The 19617-nt window shown below is 45.6% G+C and overlaps 1 protein-coding gene across 10 annotated transcripts in view; it reads right to left on the reverse strand.

Annotated features, from left to right (window-relative positions):
• The window catches only part of LOC149337784 (muscle calcium channel subunit alpha-1-like), a 615266-nt gene that overhangs the window by 88250 nt on the left and 507399 nt on the right, over positions 1-19617 (reverse strand). For all 10 annotated transcript variants that reach the window (XM_089553522.1, XM_089553521.1, XM_089553520.1 and 7 more), the window contains exons 23-29: positions 19134-19193; positions 16605-16711; positions 13929-14016; positions 11868-11975; positions 8109-8161; positions 5169-5315; positions 4205-4406 (exon numbers count right to left, since the gene is read on the reverse strand). In XM_089553522.1, coding sequence (XP_089409648.1) covers positions 4205-4406; positions 5169-5315; positions 8109-8161; positions 11868-11975; positions 13929-14016; positions 16605-16711; positions 19134-19193 — 765 coding nt within the window. The remainder of the gene's footprint in view (positions 1-4204; positions 4407-5168; positions 5316-8108; positions 8162-11867; positions 11976-13928; positions 14017-16604; positions 16712-19133; positions 19194-19617) is intronic.

Below are 19617 nucleotides of genomic sequence, written 5' to 3' on the forward strand. Positions count from 1 at the left end.
ATGCCATCTCATTCCGTATAAAAGCGGCGCGTTTTGTGAAGTAAACTAGTTGAAAGTACGCGCTTCGCCGTCTGTGCCTTCGCCTTTATGTGCCTTTTAGCGAAATTTGATCAGAATGAAGCACCAACTAGCCCCCGTTCTAGCATTGTTTGGTTCAGAGCTACATGCCCTAAAGGAACAAACCATCACTTTTCCTACGTGAAACGCAAACGGGCATGCAGAACATCTCACGCCAAGTGTCACAATGGCTGCAGATGGAAAGTCAAAACGTCATCCTGGCTTTGCGCCGGAGCCCTAGAATCGTTTCCTGTTTTATAGGCACACTTTATACTATGAATTTAGAAAAAATGTTATATTATTATTACTGAGACAAACCTTCTACATGCAAATGGCTGAAGACATGCTACGAAGGTCGCTGTTTTGAGAAATAGTGTTCACTACGTTTACTAGTTCTCAGGAAAAAGCGCAGTAGGCGCGGCGTAAAACGCGCAGAAATTGGCCTGAAAGAAAGAGCTCTCTGTCTGGTGAAGCACACGCTAAAATAACGGTGTTGGTCTACTATCCACACAAATCTGTAAATATCGCCTTAAAGTCCGAAACAGAGTCAGGCGACGACGCCCGAAGCAAATGGCCGAATTATTAGAGTGCCACATGCACAGACTGCGTCAAGATAAACGCGGCATGAGGAAAGGTTAAAACTAAAGAACACTATTGTTAGTCACACGGGAAATGGAGCCGGGTTTCTTCCACCAGTTTTACAAGACAGGCACAGGAGACTTTGTCGTCGCTTTCTGACGAATGGTCATATATTTCTGGTCAAAACTACAGTGACACAAAGCAACAATCTTCTCATCAGTGTCATCTTTCATAAAAAAGGGTCGTCGTTAGAAAGAGTCGTCGGACTACTCTTTCATTAACACTTTGTTACCAGCCCACACATCACGTATAGCGCTCTTCAAAAGGGCGCCTGAGGTATTGTAAAGGCAAAGAAATAAACGAATATAAGCGAAGACACCGGGTAAGGGTATGCGTATTTCGGCTCCAGGCGTACTGATTTCAGTATATCTCAATCAAGTGGGTGGTGCCGCTCTGCATACGTGTGCAGCACTTCTTGGCGATGAGACATTTTGAGGCATTTCACAACTTGACAACAACAGCGCGGTCGGAACACGGACGAGAATGACTGACACAAACACAGGTGCTGACATAACAACAAACCCACCCTCTTTGTCGGCCGGTAACAAGTTCAGAGATCTGTCCTTTAGACATACAACAACCTTATCGAACGAGAAGGACGAGAAGAAGGTTGTTGCATGCCTAACCGACAGATCTCTGAACTTGTTACCGGCCGACAAAGAGGGTGGGTTTGTTGTTATGTCAGCACCTGTGTTTGTGTCAGTCTTTCTCGTCCGTGTTCCGACCGCGCTGTTGTTGTCAACATATGTAACCAACGAGCCAGCCACTATATATTACACATTTTACAGCACTGAAAACCTAAAGGTGGCACCAAAAGCTGTTTATTTTTGCCCTCTAGTCGAAACTGAGTCTGCGCTGTGCATAACATATTTGGAACCAAAATCTAGTGGCTGAAAGTGAAGTTCAAGCCATCACCTAAGTGCATTCTTTATACTTTTATTTGCTAGTTTCTGTCCACTTCCACGTTCTTTTGGAACGCACGGCCTTCATTAATTAGGCGCGGTGGCAGCGCTATCATTGAATGGTTCATTCGTGCATATGGGCTCCACATGGAGAGGAATATATATAGGACTTCGTTTTCCCACCTCATGTCCTAGCCTGGCTCCACCTGATATTACTGTCTCTTCCTGAATATAGACCATGAAATATACTGGTTCTAACATCAGATTTCACGTTGTGCAGGCGCACTTTAAACCGTTTTCTTTTTATAAAACTATCCAGTAAATTATTCCAAGGCATGCGTGATTCTCAACGTCCTGTTTTGCGTGGTCATACTTTCACTCCTATTCCTCTTCACAACTGAGAGGCCATACGCGCGCTTGGTAAACGCTTCTGGGAGCTGCTCCATCAATCTTCTATTTTATTTATTTATTTAGAAATACTGCTGTCTCTGAGGAGAGACATATCAGGAGTGCGTACATACATTAGTAAAAACAGGTAACATAGGTACCATAGAAATAGATAACATAGAAGTATTAAAAACGGATCAACAGGTCAAATTGTCAGGCAACTGAACAATGAACTCTTCAATTGGCAATAAGCGAAGTGAGCCGTCCAATCGATTCCTAATTTCAACAGTTAGAGAGAAAAAAGAAAATTTAAAGCAATTTTTGTGTGGTTTGAAAGGAACAATGTTTAATGGGTGGTTCTGTCGGGTTTCACGTGCGATTGAGGACACAAATGTGAAGGGTGCCTGAATTCCAGATGACGTGCGAACGATCTTGTGCAGCATAATGATGCGTTCATGTGTGCGCCTATGTTCTAGCGTTTGCAAAGATAAACTGTGCATATGGGAAGAAGGTGAAAAGTTGCGATCGTACCGGCCGAAGATGAATCGTACTACTTATTTTTTTTAACTGATTGTAAACGGTCAATGTCGCGCGCGTAATGAGGGGACCAGACAATTGAGGTGTACTCCAGGATGGGTCGAACTAGTGATTTGTAAGCAGTTAATTTACTTTCCTTCGTGGCATTTTTTAAGGTTCGTTTGAGATAGCCAAGTTTGCGAAGTACTTTTCCAGAAACGTTCTTTTCCAGAACGTTTTCCAGAAACGTTTTCCAGAAACAGCATTCCATTTCAAGTAATGCGAAAAAAGTTATGTGACAGTTCGCAATGTCTCGCTCGCTTGTGCGGCCCATAATAAAAATTAAGCACGCGACTAAACCTGGGCGCCTGGTGTACACAGAACATCTGTGCAGCCTTAATAGAATTGAAACGTGGAAGGGAACCAGAAACATAGAACACAGAAACATAGAAAGGGAACCATCACAAGTTATCTTGACTCGCTTTCATTTGCAGTTTTTGTTGCTGAGTCATATCTTGGTTTGGTTTGGTTTATGGGGTTTTAACGTCCCAAAGCGACTAAGGCTATGAGAGACGCCGTAGTGAAGGGCTCCGGAAATTTCGACCACCTGGGGTTCTTTAACGTGCACTGACATCGCACAGTACACGGGCCTCTAGAATTTCTCCTCCAAAGAAATTCTAGCCGCCGCGGCCGGGATCGAACCCGCGTCTTTTGGGTCAGCAGCCGAGCACCATAATCGCTGAGCCACCGCGGCGGCGAGTCATATCTTGATCACTTGTACTTTTGGTTGTTGCCTGTTTCTTGCAGACAATATATTTTTCTCGTAATAGTTCTGTGTTTGTTGCTTGCTCACTCTTCTTTTTTTTCCTAGATTGTGCCCTGTTTGGCTTCCCGTAGTTTTGATGTCCGATGATTATCGCTTATTTTGTTTCAAGATCTTTAATTGTGCCGTTCGTTGCTGCACTGCACGCATGAAAGTTACGCATTCGCCATACAGACGCCTGTTGCCTCGGGAATCTCAGCAAATGTAATCCCCAAAATTGTATTTTTTTATTTCATGTAATCAATTTCTCCTGAAATAAAACCTTCATAGAGCTAATTCTGGGTGGCGATCCCGTCAACACAATGTCTGTCGCTTCGTTAAAGTTGGGCACTGGGCATTTGGGCATTTCTTTCCCAGCAGAAAAGAAATGTCACCAAGAAGGCAGCGAAAAGGATTATCCAGTTTACACACCATGTTACATTTCTTTTGCCCTACAAAACCAAACGATGTTGATCATGCCGTTCTGAGACTGAAACGCGATGGTAGTAACAACCAGGGTGGAAATTTGGGCAAGTCGGTATTGATCCATAACGTAAGAGTAGCGCAAAACCAGGACGACGGACACAAGGGTTGGTGTGTGTTCTCTCCCCTTGTGTCCGTCGTCCTGGTTTTGCGCTACTCTTACGTTATTGTAGTAACAACCATTTTGACAAACCGCAAATATAATGATTGACGATCTGGTACGCACGTTTTGACACAAGTTGTTGCTATATCACCGCAGGCAACAAACGTGTGGACATATATTTTTTGCATGAATTGTACTAGCTGTATGTGCGAAGTATATGTCGGTTGCAGACATGCCATTAACTTCTAGTTTCGGCCCGAACCTGTGAAGTATTGAGAAAAATGCGGTATGTACAGGAGGAAAAATCTCAGTCACCTGGTTCTTGTCGAGCTCGCAGTTCTTGTACTCCTGCTCGCCCTCGTTCTGAAACGTGACAATCACGAAGCCGACGAATATGTTGACCATAAAGAATGCGATGATGATGATGTATACGATGAAGAACACTGCCACCAAGGGCCGGTAGTTGTACAGCGGGCCATGGTCTTCCTGGTTCGAATCGATGGCCACGTACAGGAGGCTGCAACACCAGGGCGAGCGACTTGACATTTCGTGACCGGACACACATCACACGTGACAACAATATGCGGCCGCAGCGAATTTGAGGCTACGGAACCGAAAGGCTCTTTCTCAGCCTGCAAATCAAAGGGCTCTGCAACTGCGATTGTGGCACAGCTTGACAACTAAATAAATGCACTATATATACACTCTTGTTCGGCAATAGCCGCGACGATATTAGCCAATGCAGGGGCCAGTCATCTTGCGCCTTGTTTTGACACTGCGGCGATCATAATTTGTTGCCACAATGTTCTCGGTTCCCGGTAAGCACAGTGCACCTTCCGACGGACTGTGTACGGGGCGCATCGGGGTGAAGTAAATGTGAACGTTTCAATGATTAAGATCCAAGTCGCATAGCTCACTAAACGTAGCACGCCATTTCACGGCAAGTGTTACGTGCACACGTGCAATCAGCTACAGCCTGACAGGCTTGGCACACTTTTCAGTCTATTTCTGTGGCAGTGGCTGTGTGGCAGCTAGCAACAGTTTCTGTGCCGTAGCCTTCATGTAAGTTATGCCCTCCTTCCTCTAGTTTTCTCTGTAAACGCGTTTCACTTCTTTCGGCAGCTATCAACCCACCTGGAAGTTAGACGTATAAAACTTCACCGAAACAGTGCAGGTATACTTCGTCATTGTAGTCGAATGCACATTCCTGCTTACAGGTGCGCCTTGCATAACACTCCTCGGGTGGGCCTCAATGAAAATTTTATAGCGGTACACTCACTCGGGCCATCCTTCGAAGGTGGATACGGTGAAGAGGGTCAGCATGGCCTTGAGGACGTCGTCAAAATGGAAGTTGTTCTGTTCCCACACCCGGCTCTCTTCAGACGGTCGCGTTATGTCGCCGTCCGCGTACACGATGTACTTGCCCCTGCACAAGGGAGGAGGAGCACTGCTCTGCCATCCGCGACAACCACTCTCGTATGAGCGTGACTTCATAGCGCTGATGCATTCGTTATCACGCCTGACATATGTTACTATGTTGGTAAGGAGATTAATCAATGCGTAAATGAGCATTCATTACGTAACCTGAGCATAACCTATGCACGGCCTTAAACTAGAATTCGTTCTTCAATATGGCCACATAAAAAGAACTACCTAAACAAGAAACGACAATAAACGCAAAACAAAGCTGCCAGTCGCCCATCTAGTGCTGTGAAACTAAAAAAGAAAGCCCGCCTCTAGAATACCTTCGCTCCGTTTCGCGACTGTGTTCGTTGCAGAAGTAAGTGTGTGACGAAAGCACTTCGCCCATACCACTTAGCATTCCTGTGAGCATGTCTGCACACTTGCATAACGACTTTAGATGTTCCCTCTTCTTCAGACGTGAAAAAGGCTCTGAATTTGTCGCACTTCCTGGCGTCATATCATTCTGTAGTGATCTTCCTGGTGGCTGCGCCGTAAACTACTCTTGCTTCATTCCGTGACCACGAATTCACCTTGTATTGTTAGCATAATCAGCCTAATTTATTACCATGTCATTCTTCCTTCTAATGGTTTATGGTTTATAGGGTTTAACTTTCCAAAGCGACTCAGGCTATGAGGGTCGCCGTAGTGAAGGGCTCCGTAAATTTCGACCACTTCGGGACCTTTAAAGTGCCCTGACATCGCACAGTACCCAGGCTTAGAAGTTCGCCTCCATCGAAATTCGACCGCCGCGGCCGGGATCGAACTGGCGTCTTTCGGGTCATCAGCCGAGCGCCATTACCACTGAGCCATCGCGACGGCTTATTCTTCGTTCTAATCAAATAGCGCGCGGAAAATGGGACACAGACTGAAGAAGACAGATTAAAGCACGAGGAGTGCGGCTTGAGTGCGGCTGTACTCGCCACGTTGGGCGCTGCAATGTTCTTCGAAGCTATAATCATCAGCACAAACGCGATCTGTACGACGCTTACGTCATTGAAACGAAAGGCGCTACATTTGTAAGCACTCCACCAATGACTTTGACAAGAAAATAAATTCGATACTTTGAAAACTAATGACTACAAGAAGTGCCAAATAAAAGTACCCTTGCCTTTCTTTGTTAAGTGAATGAGTAGCTAGGTGTTTATTGCGAGCACTGTAATAAATCTTTAATAAGAAGGGAGTAATTAGTTATTAACGCCCGCCAAGCGCAGCTATATGTATACAAAGGAATGCGATACAGCTTCCACAGAAACTTGGTAGTTGAAAAATTCGTCCTGCTCCAGGTTTTGAACCCAGGACCAGCACCACACAAGAGCAGCAGCTTCTGCCAACTGAACTAACCGGGAAAGCTAGCTTGAAAACACTGCAGTAAATCTTCTTCAGTAAATCTTCAGTTATTAGACAGCGCTTGAGCCTGTCTTTCTTAGCCTCTGTCCCGTTTTTCGCGCGCTGTTTTGCAAGAATCTTGCCCGAGCTGGCCCGCTTACTTTCCGTAACATCCTTCCTTTCTGTATGTACTCTTTTTTTAGATTTTTGTATGAATATGCATGTACTCTTTCTGATAGTGGCCATGTATATTTCTCTTGATTTTTAGGAATATGTATTCATATATGTATTTTTTCCCATGGAGAAGGGTACATTTGAGTCAATTTTTATGAATATTGCATTCATGCTTCTAAAATTGTGCACAGCCTAGTGTTTTTATCCTTTGTTAACTCAAATTTTATATTACATTGTAACCCCCGCATAGACACTTCCATTTCGGGCCTCTAAGGCTCAGTACAAAAAATAAAAGAAAAAGACACCGCTGGAGTGCGCGGCTTATCAGCACGTGCACGAATCAGCCATTCTGCAGTGCGTCCTTATACACACTGCTGCTGGCTCCGCGATGCTCTCGGCGCCAGCTCATGACCGGCCGCGATCGAGGGGCGGAGGGCGCCTCCTCAGCATTCTGGTCCACAAAGGCAGCCATCATCATCTGAGAGGCACTCGTTTTTTGGAGTTCTCGTGCCATTGCAGCGGACTCCCTCGTGGACCACTGTAGGCCGAGGCTATGCACAAGGCCTCTGTTTCAAGGTACCTTTCCAAAGTCCTAAGATATTGTCACGTTGTAGTGACGGCAGTCCAGCGGTCAGGAAGACACCAACCAGTCTTGGAAACGAAGCTCTTTATTTGGGCTGACTTGCGCCCGCAAAATAACTGAATCACTCGGCGGCGGCGTAAGCAACAAACGTGCTCGTCGGTCGTCGAACTACGAATGTCCGCCGCTCGCGGCATCGCTCAATTTAAAGCCGGCAAGGAAACTTCCAGATAACAGGTCAAGATCATCTACGGTAATCTGGAAAAACCTAGATGCAGCCTTTCATGGCTGCGAACAATCGAGATTAGTCTGGTCGCTTCTCGAGCCACGAACAAAAGTGATAACGACCCTTTCCTGCTGCCTTGAGCGTGAACGAACACACACTGCAATGATACGTGGCAATATATCACAGTGCAGTCCGTGAAGGCTACAAGCGTTCTAGGTGTTTTACACTCTACTGATATCTGTGTCCGTTGGGCAAACAGCAGAAAAAGTTGCTATTCTCACCCAACGATTGCATCACCGTTTCCTGGCGATCAGAGCCCTGCTGTTCATAGACAACTCTGTAGCAATTAATTTACATCTAACTATGGTTTTGCTGCTTCAGTACACTATAGATAGTGATGGCTCGATAAAAGCAAAAGAACGCAATTACTTATGACAGAAAATACCTACCGGCATTCTGCCTGTGTCAGCTTAGACCGGTCGGTACATCTGAAGAACTTTCCCTGAAAAATTAGAAACAAATCAGAATTATTATGAATTATTTGCAGGAGATTAGTGGGTTGGTGCTACTTACACAAAGGCTAGCTAGGAAACTTTCGAATATTTTGTGCTAAACTATTTGAAGAAAATGGACCGACAAGTAGGTTCGGATGGTGTTGGGGGGGGGGTGAAGGAATTGAGGCCTTTTTAAAAAGTGCCTGCACCATCCGTTTGACTGTGTGCGTCGTTTTGTGTTGCGCTGAATCTCTTTTGAGGATATACAATAGCCAGATTGTTACAACTGCCACACGTGTAAAGCTTGGTGTAAAGCGACAGATACACGCGATTTTCCCTACTCACGCCCTATTGTATCCATGCCAGAGACTCTTCGCCACTCCTTCGCCGGTATCGACTCATCCTTTTTCACTTTTACTACTCTTGAGTTGCATTTGCGATATTCTGCGTTCACCCCGACTTCATCAAGGGTGCTTTTTCTTTTTCAAGGTGTACGCAGCCAAAGTTAAAATGAGATCTTTCATTTAAATTTCGAATCTAGAACTGATTTAAAAAAACATATACAGTTGCCTCACCCATGGCTTTCCACAATTTTTTAAAAACAGAGTTATTGAGTTCAAAGACCGATTTTTTAGGCATGGCATTGTCAATGGTGTAGTGCATCAGAATACACCTAAGGCGTGCGAACTAGCAGACTGGCTGAGTAATGTTGAATATCTCAATTTTTAACTGTAATGGTTAGGATCTTTAACTACTAAGAGGCATGTAGCCCACCGTACGTACTATCCTTATCAGTTTTCAGAGTTTCGAAAACGTGGTTGCCCTCGACGCTGTGGACCAACAAATTTCGACTACATCCTGCCAAAATACTTGCGCTTTCGAGAAGCTTGCAAGCAAAGCAACCTTTCCAGTGCAGGTAACTCGTCGAAACATCCCAGATTTGTTTTGGACACAGCGGCGAGGGTAACCGCAGTTTCAAAATTCTATAAACTGTATTCCAGAAAAGGCGAAGTACGGGCTGGTTGGTACATGTTTGAATAACTGGATAAAACAGCGCAACAGAAGACGAGACACGAAAAGGACAAACACCAGCGCTGACTAACAAGCAAATGGTTTATTGCTACAGGCAAAGCAGCATATAAATGAAATGGCACAAGTAAAAACACAAGAAAAGCATGAGAAAGATACTGCACGACCACATAACCTGACTGAAAATAGGCACGTCACTGATTAAGCTTGAAAACGTAGCAGCGCGAAAAAACGAGGACAAAATAGACACAGGTACGACAGGACATATGCTGCTGTGTCTGTTTTGTCCTCGTTTTTTCGCGCTGCTACGTTTTCAAGATGGATCAATACCAACTGGCCCAAACTTCGGTGCTTTTGCACTGATTAAGATACGCATGTTCCTTAGGTAGTAGATTTACCGACGGGCTGCTGATACAGGTGTTACCTAGCTTTTTAATATGGCAGGCCTCCGAAATGAGCCTCGTCACTCGATGTACATGCACTTTCTACGCAGCACCTTAACTTCATAAGCAATGGCCCATCTCGTTTCATTTCCATTGTGAACAAGGCACCCTTAGCGGTGCCGAAACGTCAACGTGTTTATGTTTTTATGTTTTTCTTTCCATCTGTGACCTCGGCGAGTGCTCTTTTCTTCAATATGATGTCATATCCACTGCTGAAAACCGCCACTGTGAGGTGACACCATTAGCGCCATGATTTTGTTTTTTGCGAACTAACTACAATATTAAAACCAGCGTACACGAGGCACGACCAACGCTAAAAACATCACTGTAACCCTCTCTATGCAACCAACAGGCAAAACAATGTACTGAAATTGTGTTTCACGGCCCCTTTGAGGTGAAATGCCAAAAGTCAAGGGTCAAAGAACAAGCCACCATGGTAGACATGAGGCACCATGGTGTACCTTTGGTAGACACGGTAAACCATAGGGTTTTAATTTTATTAAACCAATTACAGTGGGAAAGCATTCCCAAATCGCAAAGCTGAAATTTTGGCAACTAGCCAGAACCAAATTTGGAGGCTGCCATCGCGTTGGGTACGGTCAGCTCTGGGTTGGACATCTGGCGTTTAACTTAAAGGGACACTGAGGAGAAATCGAAGTTGACTTGCATCGACAGAATACCAGCTCCTAATTACAAAAACGCCATTCATACTGACAACAAAGCTCTTGTAACGTAGAAAAGAGCAAGAACCAAAATACAGGTATCGCCGCCACAGGCCAAACTCGCAAGTACAAGCTTCATGACGTCATAGGACAAAACAGTGTTGCTAGAACCAATAGTTGTAGCAACACTAGGACACGAGGAGCCACGAATCACTGAGGCGCAGCAAATGCATGCGCAAATCTTCTTGACGTCGCCAGATGGCGCCACGTACCCGAAAGCTACGCGCGCTCCTGCAGCGCCGGGACCAATCAGCGCCTGCATGCTCACAGCGGTATGCGGGCTCCCGGTGTTCCGCTAACGGTAACAAGGTACACGGTATGCTAAATGTGTCTATTTTCGAGAACTTCGTTGACGACTTCGAGAACGGGATCCATTGTAACGCTGGCAAAACGCCGGTGCAAACGTAAACGAAGCGATGGCCGCAATAGCCGATAGATGCCTTCAACGTGCGGCCGGCGGTAGCTCTCTTTTCGGCTACTGCTGGGCCGCACTGCTGGGCCGCACTGCTGGCCGTCAGAAATCACGGAGTCTGCGTTAGGTCATGTGTACGCCATGTTTCACGTCACTTAGTCCTGTGTCGTCATAGGAGAATCCCAAGTTTGAATCAGAGCGGCGGGAAAAACTTTTTCAACTTCGAATCCAAATTTCTTAGAAATAAAGGCATCTTTCGCTGCCGGCCAAGTGGCAACAAAGCCATGAAATGCCGAAATATCAGATTTTGCTATAAAAAAATATTAATAGAGCTCTCCTCAGTGTCCCTTTAAGGCCGTTGATAAGCGACTTATCAAGGTCAGTCAAGGTCGAGCATCGCACCGACATGGACGTCGATCATTACATTAGCAGATCTATCCCTCAATATCAACTCTTTTTTCTAAAACGTAGAACAAGCACGGACAGCATGGAAAAGAGCTCACAGGGGCAGCGCTACACAGGGGCGATTTTTTTTTTCCTGTCCTGTGCTGCCCCCGCGGTATCCTAGATGCGAAGGAAAAGCAGCTGGTCCGGAGTGGCTCAGCTCCATTCTTTTAACGGTGGCTTACTGGGGCGAGCTGGCGACCCGCTCTTTCGTGCCCGCTGCCCTATCACCTGGCTTCCCCCGACACAACCACGAAGCAGCTGCGCCGTAGACGCTCTTGAACAAAACACATTCTGATTCTGCGTACAGGGCTCCTCTGTGGCCACAAAGGGATACTTGACCTTCGAAACCATAAAGAAAACAGCTGGCGAAATGGGTCTGTTACCAGGTATGTGTGACAGCGTTTTCCAGTAGGAAGTAGTGGGAACGTGCGGCGCAGTCCTTACAAAAAATTCTGTAGGCGGTTTATAGGCTGCTCTACGGTTTTGTGTATAATGTCTGTAAATTTTCTATAGACGAATCCTATAGACAAATCCTATACACAAGCCATACACTTTTAGCAGTCTTTTGTCTATATACTCTAAATGAACGAAAGGAAATATCCCAGGAAGGCAGCAGAGCCCCTAGACCATCTTTATAAGGGAGTGGTGGGACAGAGGTTACCTTGAAGAGCTGGACGCCGATGACGGCGAACATGAAGTTGAGCAGGAACGTCACCAACATGATGTTGCCAATCGTCTTCACGGCCACGATGACACATTGCACTACGTGCTGTGTGGTGGAGACAAGAAGAAGGCGTCAGACCAGAACGCAAGTATTCTCCACTTTGCTTCCGATGTTTGGCTCCAGGTTAGCTAATGTTTATTTGGTATTCATTCTGGCTAGCAAACAGCGCACGAATAACGGTGAGAAAAGGCACACAGAGGAGAGGATGCAGTGGCTACCACGGACTGGAACCCGCTTCCACCTCCATCGTGTCCACCACCGCACCCGATGCCTTCGAGCCCGCAGTAACTGATCACCGTCATCAGTCTACCCAGGACACGTCCTTGAGCGTATTAGTGAACGCTAGCAAAATACAGAGAGGGACGCCCCTCTCTCCCTGTATTTCGTCCCTCTCCGTATTTTGCAAGCACTCACCAATACCCTCAGCGATGTATTTCCAACTGGCCCCAGCAGTAGCTCTTTTGACTTTATTTCCAGGACACGTGTATACTTTGTTCGTTTTTCCACCCACTCCTATCCATAGCGCCGACCGGCCCCGACAGTAATTGAATAAAAATATAAGTAAATTAAAGGAAACGAGTTCGCCAATATGGCTTGTACTGCTTCGGGTTGTACACAAGATGCAGCCATGCATTAAACGTGCTTAGCACGCACAGCTTATGCTTAGACTGTATGATTAGGTCTATGCTTAGCACGTACAGTTGGGCCCACTGATTTGACATTTTTTTACTATAAGGTGCTAGTGTAAGCAGCAGACAGACAAGAACACACGAGCCACATAAGTAGGCGCCAGCACTCCCGCTCGAAAAGAGGCAGCGGCTATGGGGCCCGCGACAAACGCGAACAGAGCCCGCTGAACTACAGACGACTAAGATGTAAACTGTTGGCCACGATGCTTTACCAACCGGTCCGGACCATGTCGTACTTAAAGCCGTCACTGAGCTCAAATATCTAGGAATACATATTACGACAACTCTAAACTGGAATAGCCACATTATGCATATTGTTTCGGCGGCTTCTAAGAAGCTCTGATTGTTGAAACGTCGCCTGATACATTGCGCATCTGAAACCAAGTTAGTGGCATACACATTACTAACATGACCTTTATTGGAATATGGCGATATTATTTGGGACCCACACACTAAATCAGATATCGATGTCATTGAAAGTGTCAAGAGAAGAGCGATAAGATTCATTTACAACGCGTATGGTAGGCATATATCTGTTAGTAATCTTAGGGACAGAAACGGCATTCGAACGCTCGAAACGAGACGTAGGATTGATCGGCGGCAGATGCTTCACAACATAATCAACAATAGAATAAAAATGGATGTTAACACCTACCCACAGTTTAACAGAGCCAGACTAACCAGATGGAAACATGAGAAAACAATTGTTATGCCACTAACTAGAACTAACGCGCATCGCTTCTCCTTCTTTCCGCGAATCATAGCAGAATGGAATGCACTTCCACCTGGAATAGTGAACATGCCATCAATCGACTCATTTTTATGTAATCGACACCCCTTATGTAATGTTCCTAACGGGACCTTTAAGGGTTAATAAATGATGATTTTTAACTGCTCTAAAAATTCATGTCACATAACGCACCATATCATTGCTTCACTTTTCGAGCACATAAGCTTTGCAGAAAGTTCTCCTTCCGATAGCTGGCAAAGCGATGCCTAGCACTCTACTGTACCTTTTGTCCTGTTGTTTTTTTGTTAATGTGTATTTGCTTGTGCATGTGTTTTTTTCGTGCTTCATCACAATTCTTGCTGCTCATATCTGCTCTCCCCACAGCATATCTATCATGTACTGCTTAACTTTTTTGATGTTGCTTTTTTGATTATGAATAGTGTTCATTTTGTAATTTCATGTGACCGCCAAGGGCATATTTTTATTGTATTTTATTTGTACCCCCTCCTGCCTTGGCCGCCGAAGGGCAGCCGACAGTATTTGATAAATAAAAAAATAGATAAGTAAGCACTCTCTCACCTTGAGACCCTTAGCCCGGTTTATGGCCCTCAGTGGACGAAGGACACGACAGACACGAAGGATTTTCACTACAGAGATGGTCCCATCTCTGAAAGGCAAGAAAGGCGTTGCAATGTCAGCAACTCACTTGGATGTTTAACTCTTCGCGCTTGCTACGTGCGAAAAGCCAGTACAGCCTAATACGGAAACTCCGTGCCCACCTGAGCTAACTTACTATACTCCGTTTCATACATAGCAGGCAACGCTGCCAAAGCTAGCGCGCCTGTTCGCGCAGGCCAAGTCCGCACGCAAAAAGTAGTTCGCCGCACAACCACAGAGAACACAAGCACATTGCGGTGCGATAAATCTTAAGTGCCGAGACTGACACCTACTGGACTTCGTTTACCTCTTGTCATAGTTTCATCCTGCGACTCGTCGAGATTTCGAGAAGCAAAAAGTACACGTGGCGGGATGATACGTGGCTGGCAGTGCGAATCACTCCTACTTAATCCGCTCCCAAAAAGTACTTAACACTCCGTGAAAATTACGGCCAGAGAGCCCGAACACTGAGCGCCTCACAGCTTCGACCGCGATTTTCAATGCTACCACATCGTTTTGTACCGCTCTTTATTATCGTCCAAACACTGACCGGAGTTTCGAGAAGAACGGATGATACGTGGCGGAGTGATGTGGTTTCCCGGACGCACTACTTCAGCAACCTCCGCAGCGTTGCCTGCTATGTATGAAACGGAGTATAGGCGCCAGCCACTTCACCAGCGTGGTCATGCTTAATGCAATTCAACCGAATGCGCTGTAAGCCGAGTTGGTGCGTATGAATACTGGAGAGATAGCTTGTGCTGCTTAGACCGTGACAGGACAGACGGGACGAAAGCGGTGCAAGCTTATAGCTGACTCTTATTTCAGGGTCACGCAGATGTAAACTGATTCCACGGGTGCAGAAGAGCCTCGGTGTGCATGAAACAGCCACAGACAGGCAAAAAATTTACACCACTGGAACGTTTGCTCTAGGTAGACCAAAGAGCTGCGTATGACAAAGCAGCCGAGGAGGAAGGCCGTAACTATACAACTTCTCATTTTAATTAACATGAGAGGAACAAAATGTATCAGCGACACATGAGCTGTGTTACAGAAGCGAAATGAGTGTCGTAGGAGTAATCTGCGACACCCTGTACATCGCAAAGTTCCCTCTGTTTTTCTTTCCTACCTCCTGGACGCTGGGTAATCCCGGGGGGCCGCCCTGCTGGTTTTTCTTTCTGTGTACTTTTGTTCCGCACCGAGATTCTTCTCGACCTGTGCCTGGTCAATATATATTTATATGGTTTATGGGGGCTTCACATCCCAAAGCGACTCAGGCTATAAAGGACGCCGCAGTGAAGGTCTCCAGAAATTTCGACCACCTGGGGTTCTTCAACGTGCACTGACATCGCACAGCACACGGCCCTCCAGAAATTCGCCTCCATCGAAATTCGATCGCCGCGGCCGGGATCGAACCAGCATCTTTCGGGTAAGCAGCCCACCGCCATAACCACTGAGCCACCGCGGCGGCTATATATCTATGTAAATTACTACCAGCATAGAATGGACTTTAATTGTAAGGTTATGCTAGTCCCACCTCGTCTGACTTGTCAATGTGTAAATAGCACAGCACGACATACCTGAAGTTAGAAGTACCTAATGCAAGTTGCATCTATATTTCTTGCTTTATTAGCTGCCCTGCCCAAGCCCTGAGTGGCACTTTTGAAACTGCCCCAGGAAAGTGAAACAAAGCTGTCTTCTTCAAGTTCGCCGTGAGGCGTTAAATATGGCCCTTCTTTCTCTGACTACATATATATAAAAAATGCACTGTCTGCCCTACTGCCTGAATGCCACAAACACTGCAGTAGCAGCAATGACATATTTATATCAATTATGCCATGAAAATGCCTCCCACTAAGTTAGCACTCGGCTGGGCGGACGGTAAAGTGGCACTGCCATCGAATACTGAGTAGCACACAATGTTTACACGCGGGGACACTTAGTCGGCAATTATCCTTGGCTGTGGCTCCTGCTCTGGACCGAGACTAGCACCTGTAGGTCTCACTGTAGCCTTCCACCGGCAAGCTAGAGATGCTAATATGTCATGACCTAGGGTGTGCTCTGTAGTCACTTATTTCCTAATTTTCGCGTATTCTTCCTAGATACAAGTTATTCCCAGAACCCCTCTTTGCCAGTGGTAGGTCTGGTTGGCATCGGCGATCATCAACTGCTAGATGGCCATATCCTCCTGGTGGAGAAGTACCACCCGGTTTTTATAATACAGGGATACCTAGCCCTAGCTACAGGAATACCAATGAATTCTGAAAGTGTAAGAATATATACTTGGAGCCTGTCTTATAAGAATATGTATAGGAAACGTCTAAGGAATGCGCATAGCTCCTATAGGAATGCCTATATGTCCTCAAATTATAAGAACAGCTGAGGGTCATGTCTCTAGGAATGTATAGGATTGTATGCATGTAGGAATATGTTCCATGTGCCTGTGGGAACAGGTACAGAAAACACCTATAAATCCGCAAAATGGCCAGTAGCTAATCGAGCCTTTCCTCTCGTCTGAGAAGCATACTCAGTAAGGTTGCTTTCAGTCAAGCCTGCACTTGCAGAGCTGGGCGCCACGACAGGCAGTAGCGGTGCACTCACCCGAAGCCGAATGAGATGAGCGACACGCAGACGACGAGGACATCGAGGAGGTTGAAGTAACTCCTGCAGAAGGACCCTTTGTGCAGAATCACACCGTACGCTATCACCTGTGCAAGACGGGATGGAAAGGCAAAAACGACTCAACCGGGCCGCTTTATTCGCAGCTGAGAAGTACAACTATGGCGTACGTTATCATGCACAGCACACTCTTATCACATGGCGCTCGCTACAAAGTTCACAAAGGAGCGAGCAGAAAATAGATACGGCATGCGACAAAGAGCACAGCTTGCATGCCACTGCAAAAAAAAATTAGCTGTGGTTCAACCTGGCTGAACCCAGTAAGACGAGGCAAAGGTCTGTTAGGCATGGTTAGACATGGTTTAGGTTTCGTAAAGAACATCAAATTCTGCTTGAAGGCGACGATACATCCTCGAAGGACCAGTTCCCACACGTTGCTCATCCATGCCTTCGTGTGAAGGTAAGCACACGCCACACGCTTTTATATATTTGATCAATTTATTTAACTGATCAATTTTATGCTACTGATCAATCCTATATTGCCCTACTATAAGCTTGTCGTCCCAGTAGCGTGACTGCTCCGGTGAAGCGGTGGTCCCGGGTTCGAACCCCCGACTATGAAGAATTTTTTTTTAACTATGAAGTTTCTGATAAAGCTATCTATGAAGTTTCTGATAAAGCTATATGGCTTCCCGCTGCGCTCAAATGGGTTTGAATGAGTAATTGCTCCCTGATTACAAATCTACTCCACCTTGGGGGATTCTCCTAAACATCTGGCCAACGCTTTTACATGACAAATGGCGCGTCACGTCATTTCCGAGAGTTGCTAAAGTGCCGCCGGTTCCGTATACGCAGCTGTAGCGAGACGCAAAGAGTGACGTGATTCGATAGTTGCGAGGTGAGCGAGCGCCGTCGGCTCAACGCGCGCAGCTGTGGCGATCGAGGCGGGACGAGTCACGCGACATGACGTCAGTGCCAAGCCTCCCCTGCTCCTGGTTTGAAGGTCAAATTTCATAGCCACATGACCTCGAGCTTTGTACGGGAGGAGTACAGCTTTCGCTCTAAATGAGGCCTTAGCTGGAACATCAAGGCTTGGTTGTAGCCGTAGAGGGAGACCAAAGGAGAACCTGTTCGAACGTTCCGTTTATGGCGAGAAAGTTACCGATCGTTACTTTTACAATCAACTGTTTTTGCTTAAGAAGGAAAAACAGTGCAGAAACATGGGACGAGAAGGAACACGACAGCACAACACGCGTCTCTTCTTGTCCCGTTTTTCTGCGCTATTTTTCCTTCTTAACTACGATGTACCACTTGCCCAAGTCTCCGCCTTAAAACTGTTTTTAGTTCAGCGGGAATCTGTATGGGCAGTCGACCTCATGCCTGCTTTGCAGCAGACAGCCAAACTTCATTATTAAGTTAGGCTGAAATTCCTTGGTCGAGGAAGTTGCATATTCGCTGCGGAAATTCAAAAATTCCTTTCCTAATTTTAAACAAATTATTGATTAAACGTTTTAAATCATCAATGTTGTAAAGATGCACGAGAGGTAGATGAAATTTGTCGCCAAAACAACAACTGAAAGCCCAAGATTTCAGCACCAAGGATGAGAACTCGAAGAAACCAGTGCGAAAAATTTCAGAAAAATTCTCGTGAGGAAGCCCCGAGAAAATTTCCGAGTATTCTTGATTCTTTAGGCGCAGTCATAGAAAGAGGCACGTCGATATTATCGCTATAATATTCCCATCAAACAGACAGAAGACCTGCCTACATATTCGAACAAATCTTTTGCTATTGTTGCCAAAAAGTATCAGTAATTAGACTCATTTATGGGTTCTTTCAGCAAGCATTGAGAGTCGGTGCACATCATCTGACTTAATTCCGCATGTGTCTTATCACGCTGTTTCAGGCATCACAATGAACCCGCCCCACCGTCCATCCTTCCAGCCCGTTACACTCAGTGGCACGGGCCAGGGCCCCGAATTTTTCTTTTCTAGCCGCAATATAGTTTTCTTCCGCCTTTCCGGACATGAAGGCGCTACTAAGCTCTTGTGCTAAAGAAATGGAACACAGCGCCTCAGCAGCTCTTTCCTGTTCATATACTTATAAAAATATCTTTAGAGTATCTATTGACTTTTTATAGACTATTTCCGTCGCATCGATATTTGCTTTTCTCAATTCATAGTGTGTAGACTGTCTACGAACATAGGATCACTAAAAGTTAACAGCCATAAATATATAGATTGTCTGTAGACTGTTTACCTGATTTGTCTGCAGAACGTCTATCTAATTCATTTATAAAAGTCTGTGGAAGGTACACAAGCAGTCTGAAAAAATGTTATAAGGGTACGGTGTCAAAGGTGTCGCCGCAGGGGTTAATAATTTATTCGGGCCCTGTAGCGCAAGAAGCAAACACGGAGAGTGCGTTCAACAATCCGCTTTTCGCGCTGCAGGGCCTCTCTGCAGTAGCGTCAACGCATATTCAGTCTCGCTAACAGGTTTTGAGCAGTACTCACCTTGAGCGTGATCTCGATGGTAAAAACCGTCGTAAAAAAGTAGTCAAAGTAATTCAAGATCTGCAAAAGAAGAGCGCACGTGATTAGTTCTATTGAAGGTTACTGCAATAACCAATCCAGCATATGCTAAAGATAACGTGCTGAAAGAAAAAAAACGATAGAAATTAGGCCACATCGTTGTAAAGCTCATTTTAAAGCATAGAAGGTAGCCAAGAGGTTGCAAATGATGGCGAGGATGGCGAAAGGATGGCGAAAGCGACTACGTAATACTTCTGCTGCTTCTAAGACAGCCACAAGGTTTTCACTCAAGCTAAGCTAGTGCATTCTTTTTACGAGAAACAACTGACAGCACAGCACGGTTACCACTACGGAAAGCGATTTTCAGCGACAGCTCATGGCGATAGAGGTTATGACACCGTTTATTCACTTCTCATTCGTCAAAATGCAACGCCTCAGTTTCCACCATTTTCTTTAAATGGAAAAT

Source organism: Amblyomma mixtum, chromosome 7 (assembly GCF_055824585.1).
Source record: "Amblyomma mixtum isolate Tamu chromosome 7, ASM5582458v1, whole genome shotgun sequence".
NCBI lineage: Eukaryota > Metazoa > Arthropoda > Arachnida > Ixodida > Ixodidae > Amblyomma > Amblyomma mixtum.